Raw genomic sequence first — 24126 nt, 5'->3', positions numbered from 1 at the left:
GGCTTTTGACAGAATACAGCATGGAATATCGTTACATAAATTAGATAATAAGGGATTGAATTATAAACTACTGGAGTGAATAAGAGGATTGGTGTGAATGACATATGAAAAAGTGGTATGTTGGGGGGGGGGGAGAGAATCTGCAAGATTCAAGTGATGGCCTCAAGGATCAGTCCTTGGTCCACTGTTATTCAATCTGTACATTAATGACATTGAGAAGAATTTGACATGTAACATACAGCTATTTGATGATAATGCAAAGATGGGTGGGGGTAATCAGGAGTGCTGCTGATATGCAGTATTTGCAGAATGATTTTAATAGGCTGGAATTTTGGGCATGCGAAAATGGCTATCATTTCAAAGTTAATATATGTAAATTCATGCACTTTGGTGTGATTAGATATCCAATGTTGTATTATATTTGTGGGATTATGAAGAAACTGATGAGGCTGGGGATCTTGGAGTTTTAGTGGACAGGAAGTTGAGGTTCAAGGGGTCACATAGTAAAAATTGTAAACACAACTCAGAGAATAACGGCAATGCTGAAAAGAACCTTCACATATAAAGATAAAAAAAGTTTTTTTTTGCCTCTTTACAAGGCCTTGATAAGACCTCACTTGGACTATTGCACACAGCTCTGGTCTCCTGGTTTCCTCTGTGATTCTAATACAATAGAGAGCACAAAGGAGATTGTCAAAAATGATACCAGGATTGTGGAATGCAGATTATGAAGACAGACTGAGAATTTGTAGGCTGCAGACACTAACAAACAGGAGCAAGAGGGGGTGATATCATGATTGTGACTTACAAACTTCTAGGGTTATACAGAATTCCAGTAGATGAAATTTTTCATTTTATGCAGAGTTTGAAAAGGATGTAAAGGCATTCATAGAAGTTGAGAAAGAAAGATGTTAAGGGGGGGGGTAAGGCAAAATTTTTCTCTCGTAGTGTAGTGCATGATTGGAATGAATTGATATTGGATGTTGTGCGTGCAAGTAGAATGAATGAATTAAAGAACAAATACGACAGCTGATGTGAATAGTATGGCCTCCCTCAATGAGTTCCTGACTCCCTGAAGGTCTCTCTTAATAATAATAATAAAGCCATAAAAGAAAATTTGGAAGACAATGAATTTAAAGATTATGGAATTAAAAAATATTATGAGCTAAAAAAAAAATTGCAGTAAATGACCACCCAGCAGTATAAATAACAATGTGCTGTCTGTTTTGGTGGACCATCATCAGATTTTATTTATATATTTAATGCATGGGTAAAAATACAAAAAAATTAATGAGCAAAACTATATATGTGGGTGTGCTGAAAAGTTGTGATAATCACCATGAAGGAATTGAGGTGGAACCATGTAACTTACAGAGTATTCTACATGTTCCCCATGAAGTGTTATATACTTGTTACAATGCTGCTGCATCATTTGCAATCCTCTGAGAAAAAAGTCTTTCCCTTGTTGCACAAACCAGTCCTCAGTTGCAGATATGACTTCATGATTTCTGGTAAATTTCATTCCTTTCAAGTGTTTCTTTAAATTTAGGAGTAGGAAATCGTCAGATGTGGCCAGGTCTAGTGAATAGGGTGGGTAAGGCAAACATTGAAGGCCCAAGTTGTGTATATTGTCTGTTGGGGTTCATGAGCAGTGTTAGCAGGTGGGTTGTCCTGAAAAAGCAGCATGCATATGTTCAGTTTCCTGTGGCATTTTTCCTTCAGTACCTCCTTCAGTTCCTTCTGAGCTGTTAAATGAAATACTGCTTTAACAGGTTCACCTTTTTTGAATTACTTGGTAAAGATTACACCATCCATATCCCAAATGACAATGGAAATAACCTTCCCTGCTGACTTTTGCATTCTGAACTTCTTTGGCCATAGAGAACATTTGTGTCTCCACTCCATTGACTGTTGTTCGGTCTCTGGGTCATAGTGATAAAGCCATGTTTCTCAGCATATGCAACAGCTGCCACATGGCAACTGTTGCATATGCTGAGGCACAGTTCCCTAAAGTCTCTCACAAAACTTGTGAATCAATTGCAGACTTTTTTGCAGCATGAAAAACTTGACGGCTCACATCTCTGTGTCTTCGAATTTCTTCAAATTCTCTGACATGTCTTCTTATATATCCTAAAAGAAAAAGAAGAAATTATTACAATTTGATGAAACATGGGGTTGGCCTTAAGATATGTTCATTCTTGTGGTTATATCAGTTGCTTTTAATATCATTTTTGTTCTAGGTGTTTATGAGAATTTTTCACCCCCCCAATACAGATTGACAACTCAGTTAACCAATTAATGGCACTATCTGGGAGTAGATGCAAGTTCCTGAAGGGCTCCAGGAAAGGAGTGTGTGTGTGTGGAGCAGTCATCAGTGATATCACCCTTGTGCAATGGAATTACCATACATTCCTTCCATTCCTGTGGAATCTTCCCTGTTCTGAGACTCATATTAAACAGCTTGGTCAAAGGAATGGCCAGTTTGGCACACGTGCTGATATCCCATCAGTCCCTACTGCTGAATTCTTATTCAACTTGTGCAACAGCTCTAATACCTCGTCCTCATACACCTGCGTTTCTTCATTTAGTGAAGAGGTAACAGCAAGTTCAATGTTGCGTACACCAGGTTGATAGCTTTTAACAAAATGGGCACTCATTAACTGAACAACTTCTTCTGCATCTGTAACCCTCACACCATCGGGATTTAAAAGAGTTATTCTTTCAACTGCATTCTTTCTTTTACTTCCAGCATATCGATAGAATTCTTGTAAGTTGTCTTTAGTGAGCAGAGCCAGTTTCTTTTCATGCTCGGACTTTGCTTTCCATACAACAGTTGTGATTATTCTAGCCTGCTGCTTATAACATTCATAACAGATGTCATCCTTATGTACACGGTATTCCTTCCACATCGTCCTTTTCTTATGAATCGCTTGCTTAATAAGATTACACATCCATTTGACTCCTACTCTATTTATTCTTAGAACTCTCGGGACACATTCTAATATCGTATCATTAAAGTGTTGTTTAAGTGTTTCCCATGCACTGTCGATATTTTTTCCATCCAGCAGCTGATCCTATTCAATGAACTCAGTATACTCCTCGGTTGGTTATAATTTTCTGCTTTGTAATTCGCCATATAACCTTTTCTGAATGGAATATTCATAAACTTAGTCACTTCTCAAGTGAGTTCCGCATGATCACTGTCACCAACTGGAGGCAGAATAGTTACGTCTTTAACTGAAACGCCCTCTGACACCATAATCAAATCTAATACTCTTTGCCCTCATGTTCCTTCTGTCACATGCTGCTTCAGGAAGTTGTTCCGCAGCCGCTCAATAAATGCATTTTCATTCTTCTCATGAGATTCTACTGCTACCCAATCAATATTTGGATAATTAAAATCTCCCATTATGATTACTCTTTTTGCATTCTTCTTTTCTATTTGGTGAATCACTAGCAATCAATCCACCAGGTCTGTAACAACACCCCACTATGTAATTAGTTTTGTTAGATTCCACCTCACACCAGATGAATTCAAACTCGCTGCCACATGAAATTTTGTTAGTAGTAATACTACAATCATAGGTTTCAACTCTAACTGGATTCAAGTCATCAGATATCATTAACAGCATGTCCCCTCCTCTCCTATCCTCTCTATCCTTGATAAAAATACTGAACCCTTGACAATCGATACCTGGTATCGATTGTCACGGGTACAGTATTTATGTTGTATCAATACTACATGAGGTACACTCGATACGTATCCCTACAGACACATGAGGGTGGTCTGAAAAGTTTTTGGCCTCGACCATAAATGGCACCACTATCGTCAAGATTTTTTTTTTCCTAAGTTGGTACATCTGTCATAAGCATCCATGTGAAATTGCAAGTCATTCTATCAAGTAATTTCTTTTATACAGCTGTCTGAAGCAAAAGCGTTGTCTGTATGTATCCCTTGAAATGGATAAAATTGAGTATAGTGTAGTTATAAAATTCTTTGTAAAAGAAGGTTTAACGCCAAAAGAAATTCATTCAAAGTTCATATCATTAACGTTCCTGAGCTGTCAACCTCGAATATATCAAAGTCAAAGTGTGTGAAATTGCTGAGACTGTAGACATTTGAAAAGAACGTGTAGGATATATTTTGCATGGTTACATGTTAAAATGATATGGGATAAAATTACACAAGGAAGAAATTACAGAAGGATGAAATTACATATAGATAAAAATACACTAAGAAAAAATTACACAAATTTGAATATTCACACCGAAGTTTTTTACTTTAGAGTTTTTAAATTTTTATGATGAATTTTATATTTATTTTCAGATAAGAGTTCCATTAATTTTGTAATATTTTATAAGACCTACCTGTTGACTTTAATTCGATTAAAATATTATTGGTATTTTGTTGTCAAATTAAACACAAACTTTCTTAATATTGCAAAAATTACTTTTATTTTAAAAAATAATAAAAAATAAACACTAAGTCATATAAGCTATACAACGTAAAAAATCCAATCGTCTATTAGAGTCGCAATTTTGTACAATATTTGAAATACGTCGTTTTAATGAAATGTACCTACAACGTCCTGGGTTTCATTGACCAGTTAAATGCTGCAAATAGTTTGTATGTTAAAGATAATTCTTTAACAATGTTATCCAAAAATTTCCACACAGTTGAATGGGAACACTGAAAGAGCGAATGAAGTCCATAGTGCCATCCTTCAATACAATTTGTAGTTCTAGCTATACAGTTGGCTGCAGTGTCTATGGTTCCAAGTAGGAATATTGAATAGAGGTTGTCTATAAGTGCCGTTCCTGAGCTGTCAACCTCGAATACATGTACGTTTCGAAGTAAAGGAGAACTTGCTCGATTTGTTCATTATATTCATCTAAATTAGAGAACGGATCAGCAACTTCCAAAAATGTTTCTAACACTTCATCTTCTGGTAAAAGTGCAAGTGATTGTACCATTTTAATGTGTACTGCAAATGACTGATTTGATTCATATAGAGATTTTAGTCCACATTCATTTACTTTGCATATAATAGATTGTGATAAGTGGAAAAAGCAGCCACCAATTTCGATGTTTTCAAACACGGTACGGAAAGCATTCATTGCTGCTGTTTCAAAATCGGTCAAAATTTTCCGTGGTCGAGCTTGAGGGATTTTCTCTAGGAACATGTTCAGCATCCTCACGTATATTTCTTCCTTTTTCCCTGGTAGAAGAGCCCGTAGACAAAGAAAAGTGACGCCTGAATCATATTGGACATCGATACTGTATAACTGATAATATATTTCTGGAACCACTTTAAATGTATCATCTGCTAGCCAAAAATCGTTAACTACAAGTTGATCTAGAAGAGTCTTGTGACCAATTAGTATTATACGTTCTGGATCTTCTGCCCCAGAATCATGAATAATCCATTTAGAGTATACTTCTCTGGTATTTCAAAATTTTTGTTATCTGGATTAGACGGAACGTTTCTGATTGTTTTAGCTTTGGATCTATTTAATCGCCTCATCATGGAGCTCTTCTTTGGTAGCCACATTTTTAATCTGTCTGATACAGTCACTAAACTGTTAGCTATAATTGCACGAGCCATTGTGCCTGGATTCAGCATTTTTCTTTTCATTTGATTTGAAAGCTGATGAGATTCAGATTCAAAAGTATTAACATGACAGTGTTCTGAAGACTCGCGGATAATCTTGTTGTCTCTGGTATGGAGCAGCAATCGACAATGTAAAGTTCTAAACTTTGCACAATGCCAATGAATAGTCCCAATAGCAGTTTCACAGTGATGAACAAACTCAAATCCTTTGTAAATTATAATTTGACCACCTTTATTACTAACGCCGTACTCAAAATCAGCCATGGGTAAATTAAAAATTAATTTAAAAAATTAATCACGTCACACGTTATACACTAGTTTTATTACGAGTCACTAAACTAGAACTGAAGAATGTAAGACAAAAATTTGCTTATATACCTTCACCCAAACAATTCTTAGAAATTCTTGAGCAGTTCATGGTGATTAACAATTGTCGATTGGTTTTACCTTAGGAAATTATTCCTTGTAAATCTGAGGTAAGTACTAATAAGGGTAGCTAATCACTACATCATTTTGAGTTTCCAACTCAACCACCTCCCTAATCCCCTTGCTGGTTATAAATTTTGTACATTTTTGGTAAATTTTATTTTATGTGTAATTTCTTACTTGTGTATTTTTTCCTTTTAATTTTTTTCTTAGCATATTTTTATCTGTGTAATTTTTTCTTTATTTTTTCTTCTCTGTGTAATTTCTTGTGTAAATATTTTCCTATTTTTCTTTTTAATTTTTTTCTTAGTGTATTTTTATCTATGTGTAATTTTTTGTTTAATTTCTTAATTTCGAAATTACTTGCGTATACAAGTAATTTCTTACTTGTGTATTTTTTCCTTTTAATTTTTTTCTTAGTGTATTTTTATATATGTATAATTTTTTGTTTGTGTAATTTTTTCTTTGTGTAATTTCGTCCTCGTGTAATTATTGCAGCGCAATTTCATCCAGTGTAATTTTTTCCTGTGTAATTTTGTCCTAACACAATTTAGCATGAAAAATTGCATATGAAAAAGCTTTGTGCAAGATGGGTGCCGGGCTTGCTCCCAAGCAGATCAAAAACTCACTCGCATGAAAATCTTTGAACAGTGCTTGGAGCATTTTAACAAGAATAAAGCTGATTTTGTGCCTCAATTTATTACTACGGATGAGACTTTGATTCACTACATACCAGAATTCGAACAGCTGTCAAAACAGTGGACAGAAGCCGGTTGTTCAGTGCCAAAGACTACAAAGTCGGTTTCATCAGCAGGAAAGGTCATGGCATCAGTGTTTTGGGAAAAGGTATTTTTTTTTATTAATTATCTTGAAAAGGGTAAAACAGTAACCAGGGAATATTATTCCAATCTTTTAACCAGACTCAACGAAAACTTGAGAAAAGACCTGGTTTGGGAGAAAAAAAAAATCATCTTTCATCAGGACAATGTACTGTGCCTACAAAGGTGTTTTGGCAATGGGAAAATTAAGGGATCTCCACTATTGTTGGAACATCCATCCTATTCCCCAGATTTGGCTCCCTCTGACTTCTATCTTTTCCCAAACCTAAAACTCTTACTCACTGGTCGGTGTTTTTCTTTGAATCAAGATGTGATTGCAGCAGTAGAGGGGTATTTTGCAGATCTTACTGAAAACCACTATAGGGATGGGATAATGGCACTGGAACATTGCTGGAATAAATGTATTAGTCTTAAGAGAGATTATGTTGAAAAATAAAAATAATTTTTAAATTATAAATTTGTTTTTTCATTGTTAGGCCGAGAACTTTTCAGACCACCCTCGTAATAATCTTTTGCATCCATATGATGGGTCCAAACTGGACGAACACAAACTGAAAATCGTTCTCTCCTCGTCAACATTTCCATGACAAAGTCCATTCCCATTATTAACACAGTTATATAACATTGTCGCTCTTACACTCACATTCACACCATTCCTCCATTTATAATTTAGTTTCCCTGACTCTCTGTGTTAGGTCTTATACCAGTTATTAATTTTTCTAGACTCCTGATACCAAATGCATTCAGGTGTAGGGTCCCTCTTTACACATCCAATCTTCCCTCAAACCCACTCCACACATCCAAAAATTTACATCCATTTCTTCTACACAGCCTACGCATCAAATCATTTGCCATCATAGCCCCTTCTTCTTAACTCATTTTTATCATAGCAAATTAAAACTGTTAAAATGACCAAAACATTAACTGCCAATGCATAAGCCTTTCCAACTGCTTAGGAAATGGCATACTGTATTGAATGAAGCATGGGTTCTTTCTGTAAAGTACTGCACCGTCAAAGCCAATCAAGGAGGGGGGGGGGGAGTTGTATGACAATAACAGCAGACAGGAAGATATAAATTCCAAAAACTTGCCTAACGCTACAGCCATTTCAATTACTTTTTTTTTTTATTTCAAATGAACTCAAAAACACAGAATTCAAAATAAAAGGTTTCCTGGAACTTTAAATGCTCCAATGAGACTATACTGCTAGAATAATAATCAAGTCACAGATGTTTGGAGCTATCAAGTTACTTAAGCTCAGCTATCTTTTGAGACTGATCTCAGCAATGTTGAATATTTTTGTTATCAAAAGTGTACAGTGTAATTTCAGCATTAATTCTCTGAAAAATCACATTTCTTAAACTAAATCTTAATGAAATTAATGGCATCTGATGACACAATTTGGAAGCAATCCTAAATGTGTTCTGTTGAGTGGAGTCATGTATACACATGCTTATAGCTTACCAATGGGATCAGGAGTCTTGTTTACTATACCATTTTAGCTTGATGTTAATTTCCACAACTAAGCAGTAACTAAATCAGCAGAAGAAACTGCTGATTTAGTTAGAGGTTTCTAGCTGCCACAATAGAAACCAGAGCACCTCATCTAGTACATGCAAGGAGGTATTTCCTCCTCCCAGAAACTTGGATTTTTCAGATGTAACTTGTAATTCATAAATTTCAAACAATAATAATATCAGTGGTGGTTAGGAAAAACAAAATGGCAGCAGTACCCTCATCATTCATAAGTCTACAAATCGTCAGTAGCCATGAACTCAACTATCAATAATGACAAAGAGTGGGGGAGCTCTCTCTATTATTCCCTTCACAGAATCAAAAGCATTATAAGATTAATTTTATTACTTTTCTCAGCAATTTGTTCTTGGTTTGGTCCAAGAGCTAAACCATTAACGTATACTTCTCTTCTATACATGTCAGATATTTAGATGATATTCACTGCTGACATATATGATATTCCCTAAGATAGACAGCCATGGAACCAGGTTAAGGTTGAAAATAAAATATTTTTTAAATCCTCCATAATTCAGGAAAGGAATTAAGGAAAGGATATTATCTGCATTTCTACTCAATGAAAACCTTGGGTATGTTAATGATAATGCTTTTTGGTTGAAAAGATAGGTTTTTCTAGGACAAGAACTGTTATTAGTGCTTTTCATCAAATGGTGAGTGCAGTTAAGTCTTACAGACAAACAACAAAATTTCTTTCTCAACAACTTGAATTTTTCATTGCACAGACTGGCAAAGAATACACAATATTGAACAATTCTTTATTTGTTTGTAATAAACAATTATAAACAAACAAAAAGTATTAAATAGAACCAAGCACAGTTTGGATGAAACCAAGAATATAATTTCTTGGTATCTTTAATTTATAGCATAACCTTATGAAAAAATTTTCAACATCTATCTCTAATCCAGAGTATTTTAGTAATAAGGTGTGACACCTTTTGACTACTTGTATATAGAAATATGACTTCTGCATTACTTCAACCTTGGTATCATTTTTGCGTCTGGCTCTCACTGGTGGCATCTTGGTTTTCGGCAAGCTAAGTACTTTGGTATTCATTAGTTTGTTTTTCACTATGATTTTATTTTACTAATGCTAGTGGTAGTTTTGTCCCAACTAGCACTGGATTTTTTTAAAGCAAAGATTGCTCATAGTGAAGTTAATATCTGCATTACGGGATTACTTTTGGTGGTATCACAGCTGCCATTTTAAAGTAACTCAAATAGAGAATTTGATGGTGGTATAGAATTATTTCTACATCATGGGATTATTTAATTTTCAGTCTTACGATGTTTTTATTTTTTTTTCTGTCTCTCTCTTAATCAAACACAGAGGTTTTAGTCTTCTTCCCCACCTGAGATACCAATTCCTTCAATAGTGTGTGAATTCTAGGAATTGAAATTCCAGGATGTGAAGAAACGCAATGGGTGACTAAGGTCTTAAAAGAGATAGTTGGTGCTAGTACGATTTATTCTCTCACCCTGTATGGTGGAAGGAAATATTTAATTGTAGTTAAAGAGGTATAAACAAGGGACAAACTATTACAGGGTTTTACTTTCGAAGGCAGCACAGTTATTCCTGAAATAGCTGGGAGCCAGGTAAAAAAATAGCAAAAATCAAAAGATTTCTAATGGGATATATAGAGAACAGTAATGAAATTCTTATACAGACGTTCCCAAAATGGAGTAACATATGAAAGGGTTTATCAGGTGAAGATCCAACTAGTTTTCTGGTGATGTCACCTTCACAATGGATATGAAGAAGCCCATACCAAATTTTATCAACATCAGTACAACCCGAGTTATGGTAAACTATCCTGGAGTACAAAGGCGGTGCCTGCATTTTGGTTCATACAATCACTTGGGTGATAACTGCCCTAAATCTAAATGTTTCAACTGCATGGAGATCAGACATATCACTAATCAGTGTCACAAATCCTGTCAGAAATGCAAACTTCTGAAAACTGCATTAACACCTGTTCTTTTAGAACTTCTGCTGAAAGAGTGGGAGCCCTGGTACAGCCAATTAGAACACCGTATATATCATCATCACGAACCATGGGCTCACTGCCCATTGTGTCTGACGCCTCCTTCACTATCTTCTTACACCTTTCTTTGTCCAGTGCACAGTGTCGCAGTTTCTGTACACCCATCCCACACCAGTCCTTTATGTCGTCTATCCATTCTCTGTATGGTCTACTTCTGTTTACACCATCCATAATACCAAACACGAATGTCTTTATCTTCCAGTCTTCACTCATTCTGCAAATGTGTCCAAATAATTGCAACTTCCATTTTATAATCTTCCGCATTAGATTCTCCTATGGTTGTATCTTCTGATAGAGCTATATATATATATATATATATATATATATATATATACACCATATATATCAGAGACGCATAAAGGAGAGTTCCCAGATTTTCCAATTCAGTCTAGTAAAGATTCCACTTTTAAACAACTACACTTGGTAAAATCACAAAAAGTGCATGACCAAATCAGCTAAAAATTCCAGATTCGCAGGAGCCACTTTCCCTGTTAAAGATGGATAGAACAACATTAGTTGAAAGTACCAATAATGAACCTAGTATGACAATTGAATAGATACAAGATGAAATGAAAACATGAAACTGTTCTACAAGGAGAAACATAAAAGTAAGTAAGACAACTGAAAAAACTTAATATGCAGACAAGATGATCGAAACAGGAAAGACGAATTAATAAAAAAAAATAGAGAATAAACAAAAAAATTTTAAAAACGAACTACATCTAAAATAAAAAGAAGTAATAAAAAATGTAAAGATGGAGAAGGATGTGGTTTGTCAAATGAAAACTCTTCAGGCTCAGAAAAAGTTTATAGACTAAGAACCATCTCATGCTAATAAAGGAAAAGCAAGAGATACAATTAAAGAAAAAATAATAAAGTTTACTGATTCAAAGTTTTCTCAATACAATTATCATCTGCATCAGGGATGTCCCAAACAAAACCCACAGCCTGCCTGTGGGTTTTGATTTTCATGAGCGAAAAAAATAAAATAACAATTTGAATGAAATGTGTATTAGATATCTTAATTCTATCACTAATCGATAATCTCAATGTTGGTAACTTTATTTGGTGTTTTTACATCACTACATACCCACGTGTTCTTCAAATATTAGGTGTGTCAAAGAAGCATTCTTACACAGTTTTGTTCCGAAGCGCATGCTCAGGGGAACGTGAGCACACAATCAGTGCTCAATTACTGTTGTTTGTACAGCTATCGAGGTTGTGTCATTGATGCTCACCAAATTACTAGATATGCATTGGATGCGGCCCTTGGATAAATTTTTTTTTTTTTTTTAATGCAGCCCTCGGATTACCTAAGGTTGGATAACCCTGATCTACATGAAAAGAAAATAACTAGCTTCTAAATCAAGAATGATAGGCATGAAACTGAAATAATGGAAAGCAACCGTAAAAAACTGGAAAACTGTTTACAAGAAGCAGGCTACACAAATACCCCTTCACAGATTGAAGATTTCATCAGGTTCATCCAAAATTTAGAAGTTAAAAACCTACCAGTCGCACTTCATTAATCATAGCATCTCCTTTCTACATTGCCTCATTAAATGTAGAGGATTCCACAAGAAAATTAAACATGAAACTATATGGAAACTTATGCTATGCCATAATATCAGGTTTTTGTTTCTCCAAGAAATATTCTTCTGCAGATCTAAAGATATAAAAACTTTAACAGATAGATATCTGCTTCATTCTTATTGGAGCTTTGATAGATTTAACAGGGCTGGAGTAGGAGTGCATATTCTTGCCTTTCTTTCTTTCTTTCTCCTGATACTATTAAGCTCTCTTGCACCCCTATAGTAACTACTCTAGGCCTAAGATGAGCACCCAATTTACTTTTTCACCTCAATAAATATCAAAACCATTCAGAATATCTTTTTTTCAGTTATCATATGTTATCTTTATTGTCTACTCGTTACTTTTTACAGTTTTCTTTCCTCTATTTCTAAGTTTTTTTTCAACAGTAACAAAACATTGGGTTTCCTTTGTGATATATATCTTTTATATTCTTTAAGTCTTCCCATGACTTTTGTTTAATTAATTTTACACAACATTTAGCTTTGTGACATTTTTCTCTGTATTCTCTAATGCACACATGCTGACTTATTTACCCTAGCTGGTTCTTGATTAAAAATGCTATCATTTCTTTCTCCAATAATATTTGTATATTTCTGTCTACAGTTTATCTTGACTGTGTCTATTCTGACTTTATTGATGCTGTTTAGTTTGATTCTGTATAAAACTTTCTTATAGATTTTTCTTTTTGATGTGATATTCATTTTATCCCGTTCAATACTAAATGGTGAATTCCTGTTGGAAGTTTTTCTACTTGGTTATACTATAAATTAAAGATACCAAGAAATTATATACTTGGTTTAATCCTTTAAACCAAGTATATAATTTCTTGTGTAAGCAAACATAGTTTGTGCCTGAAGTATTTTCAGGACTGGGACAACTCATACATAGAAGCTGATGCCTTCACATCACTTGCCTTAGTATCCCATAATGCAAAGCACATATCCTTAAGGGTATGTATAATGCTATGCATTACGGGAAGGGTCGCCACCCAGAGCATTTTTGACCTTTAATGAGGTCTCATCAATGGAAGCCAGACCCAGAGGTGATACTAAGGTTGAAGTAATGCCAAAGTCATTCTACATATCTCCATACAATGCTATTTTCAAATCAAACATTACCTCTTTTACCCATTTTTTTTTCATTGTTCTTTTGCACACTTTCATTTGTTTCCACTAAATGTCTAATATCACTCTGCATATTCCTCATTTCAGTTTGCATTTTGAATAACTGTTTCATCATATCTTGCATTCCAACAATTTTACTCTGTCACTCCCATAGTCTTGCTACCTCTCATTCTGCCACACCTTATTTCCATTTCCTGATTTATACTTCCTTTCACTTCTACATTCTAGCATTCTTTCTCTCCCCTCAGCCTCACTAGTTTTCATTCCATTTTTTTTTTTATTTACACTATCTTTCATTTTATCAGTCTGTTTTGCATTTGTTAATTCATAGTCTAATAAAATATCGCACTTCTACAAATCCATACTTTCTCTCATCTCCTGTTTAGTCTCTCCACAAATACATCAATCACATTTTGCCATGCTTACATATTACACTCATAACATTGAACTATTTTTGAAAAGCCTATATTATTAACGCACTTGATTTTTGCGGTGATAGCCTAGTCATACTAGTCAAAGCTCAAGTGGTTGACCTCGTGAGTACTGCCATTGTGTTCTGTTCAAAGATGGCAAGATTCAAAATTTCATTAAAAGTCAGTAGCAATTCCCCAATGCCAAAAATCATGCAGACACACTAAGTTATCAAAAATAAACAATACTATACTAAAATTCAAGCAATATCACCAATTATTACTCAGAACAGCACTTATCTTTTCTGGACCTCTTTTCTAACAGTATACACATTGCGACCCTCTAGTAGCTGATATATTAACAACTTCCAATTATATTTGTCATTTAAAACAATCCAAAATAAAGAGAGCAAGCACTATGTGCTTCCTGAGTCTAAACGATCAGTTTTTACCTGTGTGGCTGAAACATGAACATTCAAAGTCCCATAAAAACAGAAGAATAAATTTATTTTATAAGCAGATTATCAGATGTCACATTTACAGCAAAACTTCTATTATGACTGTATTACAAGCTTTTTTTTTTAAATCTTATGAAAATCAAAGTCATCTTTTAATGCTAAAAGTTATTAAAAGGTTATAATGTAAATTATGTAATTACCTCTCTTTCAATTTCTCTTTCCTGAGCTAAGATAGCTTCATCTTGATTAACATCTGAAACAAGATTCTTCATCTTTATTTACATCTTTTTATGATTATTTTTTTTCAAGAGCAGAAAATTAATAGTCAGAAATTAAAACTTCTGATTTTCATTTCATTAGAAAAAGTACCTATATGATAGATGAATATTATATGCATGGATACTATATGATGGATAAAGTAATTATCAGAAAGACAAGAAGGATAAAGGAGGGAGTTGGGTATTAGTGATGATCTCACTGTTTCCCCCCCATTGCAGGGAAGCAGTGATAATGCTTTAAAACCAATTAGAGAAGAATTTTGGATATATAGAAGGATGCTGCTGGTGAATCTGAAACATTTAATGAGATAAGACTGGTAAGCGACAGGCTGGTGACAATGATGGGCAACTTTACTGTGGAAGCAGGAAAGAACATGTATGAATAAGAAGAGTACATTTCTTGAGCTGCTTAAGGATAACTACCTTATATTGGTGAGAGTCATCATGCTGTTTTGACATGGTAAACAGCTATACAGCTACAAGCTTTAATGAACAAAAGAAATTCAGGGAATTACAGAGCAGCAGACTATGAAAACTAAGAAAAAACAAAACCTACTATGGCATAATCACAACTGAAAGGAAGAGAAACCATGGCTGGGACTTTGAGATCAATTTACTGATGGAAATGCCAGACAATTCTAAGGAGGAGGATAAGCAAATTAAGACTGAAATAGATGAATCATGGAAACATGCAAGAACTGAAGAAAAAAAGATGCTATGAAAGGGATATTCTGTTCTTTATATTCCCCCCCCCACAGCTTCTTTTTTCTGCATATATCAAATGAGACTGGCTGAGGCAGCAAAATGAAATCCAAAAGAATTCTACAATTATGTGGCTTGTAAAAGAAAGAATGAATGTGAAAGACATCTTTGGATGTTGGAGATGCATACAAGTCACATCCTCCAGAGTTATAGTAAATATTCAATCAGTATTTTGAAATTATAAGCCTGTTGCTTATAATTTTCATAACAGACATCATCTTTACATACACAGTAATTCTTCCACATCATCCTTTTCTTATGAATCTTTTGATTAATAAGATCATACATCAATCTGACTCCTATCCTATTTATTCTTTGAACCCTCTGGTCACATTCTGATATTGCATCATTTAGGTATTTTTTAAACATTTCCCACACACTGTTATTATCCTTCCCATCCAACAACTGATACCAAGGCTCAGAATCCAACATACTCTTCAGGTGGTCATAATTTGCTGCTTTGTAGTTCAGCATGTAATCTTTTCTGAATGGAACATTCATAATCTTAAACACTTCCCAAGTGAATATCGCATAATCACTGTTATCAACTGAAGACAGAAGAGTTAAGTCTTTAACTGAAACACCCTCTGACACTATAACCAAATCTAACACTCTTTGACCTCAAGTTCCTTCTGTCACATGCTACATGAAGAAGTGACTTGCAACAGCTCAATAAATTGAGTTTCATTCTTCTCATGAGATTTTACTGCTACCCAATTTTTTTTCCTTTAAAGTCAAGACTGTTTTTAATATAAGAACTAGTGTGGCCAATGAGATTCCAAAGATGACAAGAAAGAGGTTTTGCGAGATGGTAAGTGAGAAAGCCAATACACCACTGTTGGATGTAGTGGGTTAAGGATTTTAGGAAGACCATAACGACAAAGTAGATGGGCATGATAAATTTGTAACCTCTCAAAAGTAGTGGCATCTCAAGATTGTCTAATAATTTATTTCATTTACTGATTTGACTTTTTGTTGGATCTCTGCTGATCCCAGGGCAGGCTGACCGATCTCTCAATAAAATATTAACTTTACAATTATACTCAATGGTATTAAAAAAAAAATTTTTTTTAATGTGCATGCCAAATGCATGCACATTAATAGAAGAGCACATGTAGAGTCTATGCCATTGCAGTTAGCTGTAGCTATGGTGTTCAAGCTGGAAGAAAAGACATTTACTGTTGAGCATAATTTTCATTCATATGGAGTTGGTAGAGCAAATGGTCCAGGCCTACGGCGTTTGTTCGTTATTTCCATAAGTGTGCCCAAAGCAATAGCATCATCTTTGTCTTAATCGAGAGGTTCCGACATACTGGAAGTGCTACAATGCAAAGGGCATTCGGGAAGATCACAAATTGCACTGCACAATAGATTTACTGGGCCTCTTCACAGAGAGGTCACCGCATGGTGTGCAGTTTCCGACCATGGCATAATTGGGTCTTACTTCACTGAAGAGGATAGTGTAACCGTGAGCTTGAATAGAGACTGCTACATCGAGAACGTGTTGGTTCCATTCACTCAGGATTTGCATAGGATGTGTTGTGCAAAAACACATTCCATTTCATTCACATGTATTCCAATAGCTGGAGCAACCTGTCACACATCACGTGGTTCAAGAGCCTATTTATCAGAACACTTATTTATCCAGGAAGCTTATTTTGAGGTTCACAGAATTTTCGTACCAGTACCCTTCAAGTGATGCCTTTGTTCGGGGTATATTGAAGGAATGGGTATTCCACCATGACCCACCTTCACACCTTGATGAACTAAGGGATAAAATTACACAATATGCCCAACAGATGTCCTAAGCCTTGTTTTCTAAGATGACAGAAAATCTTCACATGAGTTATGTGAAGATTTTCACATAGATCATGAAAGACAAGGTGCCCATTTCAAGCACATAATACCGTCGTTAATGCTTTATTCAACCAAGATTCCACCACCAGTTGTGGATGTACATATCATACGCGTAAACATAAATTTCTCTGTTAATAAACCCATTTGCTACATAACATATATCGTTGTAGTTATTCAGAAATTTATGAAATTTTTTTTTTTTTTTTTTTTTTTTTGTGCCATACTGTATTACCTATGTCAGCCTTTGTGATGACAATATCAATATTGGTAGCATAGGGAGCAAAGAGCTTGTACTTGATAATATAATTGCACTCTGATCCCACTCTGAGTTAGAATTGCCTCAGTTCCTGAAGAAAGTAAACTCCTTGTAATCCTGTATCAAGTTCGCTACTGAACCTGAATCCAATAACCATCTATCCTTTTTGGATGGTATCCAAAGAGTTCATCGAAAAGACAATTAATCGAAAGACAATTCATCGAAAAGGCAATTAATCGAATGAACAATTCATTCATCGAACAACAACTCATCGAAAATGAAATTCATAGAAAAAACAATTCACCGAAAATTTTAACTTTTCGAAAATGCTATGATAAAAAGTGATCCATTCAGAACAAATGCTTAACCGTGCAGAGTGAGATAGCAATGCTACTTTAATAGGGAATAATTATAGACCAATATGGTTTCTTATTGTGTTTATTGTCTGATAGCTGTTTCATGTCTGTTCATGGACTGATGTCGTTCCTTGAAGGAAAAGCCCAGCCAATGCAGGCTCCATTATTATTATTGCTACAAGTAGTAATATGCGACTTCAATACAGCAATTAATGTGGAATAAATTTTATTCATCCCATAGTAATTCAAATAACATTATTATTGGATGAATAAAAGTTTCAAATAGTGAATCTGATTCAGATTTGCTATTTGAAACTTTCACAAGAAAATGTCAAACCATTCCAGTTTTCAGTTCAGCAATATTCGTGGTAACAAAGAAATAACGTGTCTAAATTATGTATTACAATAACTCTCTAACTTAGCGAAATTAGTAGAAGTTGTCGGTACAAGAAGCTTTCTGCACAGTTCAGATTTTGTTTCTAAATGGATCACTTTTATCATAACATTTTCGAAAAAAGTTTCGAAATGATATTAGCAATTCCGCTTTGGATGGATCAATTTAATCAAGTTTTAGTTAAAATATTCGGTGAATTGTTTTTTCTATGAATTGTCTTTCGATTAACTGTTTTTTCGATGAATTTTCATGGAACCTTTTCGGATACCTTAAAAATTCGTAATCCTACAGGTCATGTTGAATTTTCAGTTTATCGGAAGACAACCTTTACTGGCAGAGACATTCACTAGTCCCACCACCATCATTCTTCACAGAAAGTGAGTATTATCAGGAGTCTTGTGCAGAGAGCTTATATAATCTGTTCTCCTGATTCCATTTTGTTAGATAAACTGAATATAATTAAAAGCAATCTAATGTGTAATGAATACAAAAAAACTACCATTCAAAAAATTATTTACAATTATCTTTCTTCTGCCGGACTACAATCCAATGTGAAAAGAATTTCAATACTCTACCTTAAAGTAACTGCCAAACAAATAGCATGGATTATTCTTTGCAAATTCAATCTATATGCTTCTTTCAAACCATCTACAAAGGATACATTACCACCTCTTTCCTTACCAGGTGTCTATCAAGTATCCTGCTCTTGTCATCTTTGTAATTTGGGACAGACTGGCCATTCTGCCTTGATTAGAATCAAAGAATATCAAAATATTATATTATATTTTTGGAATCGACAAGTCTGGCCTTGCTTCTCATGCCACTGACACTAGGCACAGAGTTCTTTAGAACTAGACCAAAAAAAAAACATACAGAATGCAAAAAAAAAAATCTTAATTTCAGCAAGTCTTGTTTGATAGTCTTTTCCTTGAGACATGTGAAACACTACAAAATCACCCAACCTTGAACCATTCAGACTGCATGCCAATTTGTAAGTTTTGGGAAATTATCATGCTATTAACTGCTCATATTTTTTTTAATAATTATTTTGAATTATTTATATAATTTAAATAACTTAAAATGGATAAATAATTTAAATTATTTACACAACTTTTCCAACAGTTCCTTTGATCTCTAATAACATAATCATATACTTCAGTTGTGACTGAGACATGAGCTAGTATCCATATGCTTTACAACACATTACTGTGATTCATGTTTCGAATGTAGTTATCAGTCTGTCTCCCTGATGATGTCCATGTAACATTGGATGAAATATACTGGAGTTTTTAAATAAAATTCTATATAATTTTTGTTACATATACAAGCCATGAAAGTTTTTAAATGGATCTAGTACACATGTTCCATTAAAACTATTTATTATTATAAAACTTTGTCCTTTGGAGAGAGTAACAGATTATGAATCTGGTCGATGAGCTTGAAGGTAGTAATGAGTGTGTATTTTTTTTTAAATCTTTGCCACACATTCAGAGATGCCAGATGCCCTTCATGTAAAGTATGGTAGTCCTGTGGAGTTCTTTTGGATAGTATCTAGGAGGGATATTAATTATTTTATTGTACTATTCTCAAGTTGTATCCACTTAGTAAAGCGATTTGTTTGATAGTTTCCAATTCTTGTTTGAGCAATCCTTCAGAGGAACAAATTTTATGTGCTTTATGATACCATACTTTTGAGATAGATGATTAGATGTATTATTTGAAAATGAGATACTGTACATGGGACAGCATGGCTTTGTGAAGGGTAGATCATGCTTCAGTAACTTGCTCAAGTTTTATAAATGGATGACGGCTAAACTGGATAAGGGAAATGGGTTTACAGTGATACTGCTGGACCTGGCAAAGGCGTTTGACAGGATACCACATGGAATACTAATCCGTAAACTACAACATATGGGAATGGATATAGGGTTGGTGAGATGGATAGGTGGTTGGTTGATGGAGAGATATCAAAGAGTAGTTTATTCAGGAGTAGAGTCCAAAAGAAGGCCTGTGACTAGTGGTGTGCCGCAGGATTCTGTTCTTGGACCACTGCTGTTTAATCTGTTCATTAACGATATAGGGAAGGATCTAGGTGGAACAATTCATTTGTTCGCTGATGATGCAAAGCTGGGTAGGGCAATAGTGAATGCAGAAGATGTCAAAGTCTTGCAGGATGACTTAGATAGATTGGAGTTCTGGGCTAAGGAGAATGGATGTCAATTTAATGTGACAAAATGTAAGGTTATGAATTTTGGGGTGAAAAGATTAGCAGTAGTATACCACATTGGTGGAACTGTACTCCAAGAGATTGATGAGGCCAGGGACTTGGGAGTGTTGGTGGATAGGGAGATGAAGTTTAGGGGACACATTGCAAAAGTAGCTAAATCAGCTCATCAACTCACTTGGTTGTTGAAAAATACCTTGATGAGCAGAGACAAGCAAGTTATTGTACCTCTGTACCAAGCCTTGATAAGACCTCATCTCGACTACTGTGCCCAGATTTGGTCACCTCGGTTTCTTCTTGATGGGGAGGAGGTGGAGAGGATCCAGAGGCGAGTGACTAAGATGATAACAGGTCTATGGAATGAATCATATGAGAACAGGTTGAAGATTTGTGGGTTGCAGAAACTAGTTGATAAGCGGAGGAGGGGAGATATGATTGAGACATTCAAATTGCTAAAGGGATTCTATAGGATTAATTCAGAGGATATTTTTGAGATCAGGACTGGTGGTGGGAGAACTAGGGGACACCTATGGAAGCTGGGCAAGAGTGTGGTTAGCAGGGGTGTTAGAGCTGGGTTCTTTACTTTTAGAGTGGTAAATGAGTGGAATAAGCTACCAGTCTGTTGTGGGTGCTATGATGGTGAACGAGTTCAAGGCAAGGTATGATAGATACTGTGAGAATGTAATCGCATAGTTGTGTGGACATGATGTTTAGGGCCTCCCTCGATGAGTCTAAGGACTCCTGGAGTTGCCCGAAATAATAATAATAATAATAATTATGAACACAGTATTCTGTAAAATTCAATTTTCAATCAACAGAAGTAGAAATTGATCCATCAGGTTTCCGATTGATATGTACATCCAGAAAGGAAATTCCTCTTGATGATTGAATTTTTTTCTCCTATGTAAATTTAATTCAGGGATGTAAAGTGAAGAGTATACACTGAGTACCCAATCACATGAAAAAAGTAAAAAATTTCAATAATGCATGAAATACAAAAAAAAACTTCTAACCAATCACAAGATAAACTAAGAAATTACAATTCAAAGCTCTAAACTTTGTAGTCAATTTTATAATTGAATCTAATAATGAACATTAAAAAACACTACAGATATATTTATAGACAATAGTCATTGCATTAATAATTATTGATTTTTTTTGTTATTAACTGATGTTATTAATTGATGATGTATTGCATCAATAATTATTGATTATCTTAAATTATAATTTAAGATCCAACTCTCACTACAGAGCCTCTGTAGGTCAATACTTTTCAACAAAGCCCTCTGGTCGGAAAGTCCTGGGTTCAAATTAAAATCTAATACATGAAATACCTTTATCAGGACATTTCAAATAAAGGTGAGTTGGCTGATCTCATACAGAGGTGGCAGGATTTCTAGGAAACTTGGGTTTTTTTACCTCAAAATCAAGCAAAGTATCCAAGAGTACACATAATTTAAACACAAAAATAAAGACATATCTTGACTTATGTAAGAATTATATTATATTCCACATACATGATTTTACATTAGACAGATTGAATGTGTCCATTAATCATGCCATATTGCTTATGTTTACAGCACATCTACATAGGAGTGCAATGAAGGTTTAAAAGTTTTCTCTGTTAGCTGTTAGTTTCAATTCACAGGAGGCACACACAAATTACATTTCAATATGTAATTATTAATGTAAAGTAAATATAATACAATATAAATAGCATGAGAAAATAGAAAATAAAAGAAAGATATTTAATTTGCCCATTTGAAATTCCTTGTGAAATTATCAAGAGAAATAAAGAAGAATGCCTTCTTTCTTCTCTTCATAAATCTCTTGATAACAAGCTAAAGCATCATTTATTTCTCTTTGGACTAAAGAAATGACAGATCTTAGGATCCATCTTTCCAATTGCTTTATCCACTTTCAAATTTCTTTACAATTTTATTTTATCTCTATATCAATTTTGAAGTCAGGAGATAGACCAAATGGCAGGAGCTTCCATCGTTTGGTCTATCCCTTTAACTTCTGCAGCAGAGTTGTAGGTTTCTAACTGGATGCAAACAATGTATGATTACAGATGGTTACTTATTGGTTCAAACTCAGAAATCATTGAATCGGATCTCTTTTCATGGATGGACTTACACCTCTAGCCTTTCTTAGCATAAACACATCACATCTACAGCCTTCTCAGCTTCCAAAAAACTTAGTATTGTCTTTCAGCTATACACTACTGCTTGACTAATACAACTCCTAACAACAAATATATCGCAAACCCATCCAAATATTATTATTATTATGGGTAATCCTTAAGAATACATGAAATCAGAAGATGCAATCTGGCAGTTTCTATGTTATGTCTTGCCTATTTTTACAGATGATGCTCCACTAAGCTGAACACCACCATTCCTCTGCTTTCCTTGAATAATGAAAATATGAGCAGCTTCCAGTTACTATACATACACATTTCAACTACAAAACAAACAAACTTTTCATTCCATTTAATAGTGTTCTTTTGGAACAGCCTTCCCAAACCATTTTCTCCAGAAAACATTCAACTGTTTAAGAAACACATCAACTGATAGCTTCTTTTTTCCTAGTAATTGTCCACACACATTTACGTTATGGGTTTTGTAACCTCTCGTGTGAGAGCAATTAAAAAATAATAATTAATGATGATATTAGGCTACAGCAGCCTAACATTGATCTTACATGATACAACTGTTACTTCATTGATAATCAGCGCTAAGCATTAGAAAAACATATTATGATATGATGACAATAAAACAGGGATCCTAATTAAGTATAAGATATATAATTACACTATACATTTGCAGTTAAAGAAGTAGACCAAACTATGGAAAACAAATGATCTGTTTTTTAACAAATGTATTAAATTAAGAACAGCCAAATAAACAGAAAAAATGCATTGTGTACTGAGCTATAATAAGTATGGAGTGTCTACTAATGCAATTCTTTCAGTGAAAATGCATGTTTGGTTTGGTTTGGTTTGGTTTATAGTTTATTTGGCACAAAGACAACACAGGTCATACTGTGCTATACTAAAGATCACAACTATACATAAGCAGTATAGTTGTGACCGACATATTTTATACAGACATATTGTTTACAAAAATTGTAAACAATATGTCTGTACAAAAATCTAATTCCACAAAGCAGCATATACATATAATGCATTGTGTACTGAGCTAATAATTATGTAATAGTTATGTCAGTTAGTTTGTTTCTATTGTGTTTAGAAAGCAAATCAAATTATAATTAGTCATGTGTTATGTTAGAAGTCTGAACAATAAGATAGTTCAAACTGCTGCGATTATAAGAATTAAACGATGGAAGTTTTTTCCCACTTGATTAGATTATAATATTAATTATATCCTTTATCCAAGTGTAAGCAAACAAAGTTTATGCCTGAAGTATCTTCAGGACTGAGGCAACTTGTGGTAAAGGTAGATCAAGCTCTCATCACTCCTTGTCTTAGTATCTCCCATAATGCAAAGCACATCTCCTTGCGGACATGTATAATTTTCCTTAATGCATAGCATTATACATATCCACAAGGAGATGTGCTTTGCATTATGGGAGATACTAAGACAGGGAGTGATGAGAGCTTGGTCCACCTTTACCACGAGTTGCCTCAGTACTGAAGATACTTCAGGTGCAAACTTTGTTTGCTTACACCTGGATAAAGGATTTGACTAAATTTATTATAGTAAGAACATTAGGTTAATTTCATCTGTTCAGCCAGCTCAGATAACTATCAATTCACACATATGCTACAGTAATTAACTTTTTAATAATATGTAAATCTTTCATTTTAAGTATCATATGACATTATCAGTACAGTTATAAACAACAATAGGAATTACTGTGGCATACGTGTGAATTTATAGTTATGAATACTTCACAGGTTTCTCTATATAAGAAAGCCTGCTCAGATATTTTAAATT

General features: G+C 34.4%; 1 protein-coding gene across 2 annotated transcripts in view; it reads right to left on the bottom strand.

The window, feature by feature from the left end:
- LOC150102626 (ubiquitin thioesterase OTUB1) overlaps positions 1-24126 on the bottom strand; it is a 120971-nt gene that overhangs the window by 93047 nt on the left and 3798 nt on the right. For both annotated transcript variants that reach the window (XM_090399018.1, XM_090399019.1), the window contains exon 2: positions 14238-14290. In XM_090399018.1, coding sequence (XP_090255144.1) covers positions 14238-14290 — 53 coding nt within the window. The remainder of the gene's footprint in view (positions 1-14237; positions 14291-24126) is intronic.

Source organism: Typopeltis vanoorti, chromosome 10 (assembly GCF_054136105.1).
Source record: "Typopeltis vanoorti isolate ZY-2024b chromosome 10, IOZ_Tvanoo_1.0, whole genome shotgun sequence".
Classification (NCBI taxonomy): Eukaryota; Metazoa; Arthropoda; class Arachnida; order Uropygi; family Thelyphonidae; genus Typopeltis; species Typopeltis vanoorti.
Note: the sequence above shows the minus strand (reverse complement) of the source record. Positions and strands in the feature narration are given on the sequence as shown.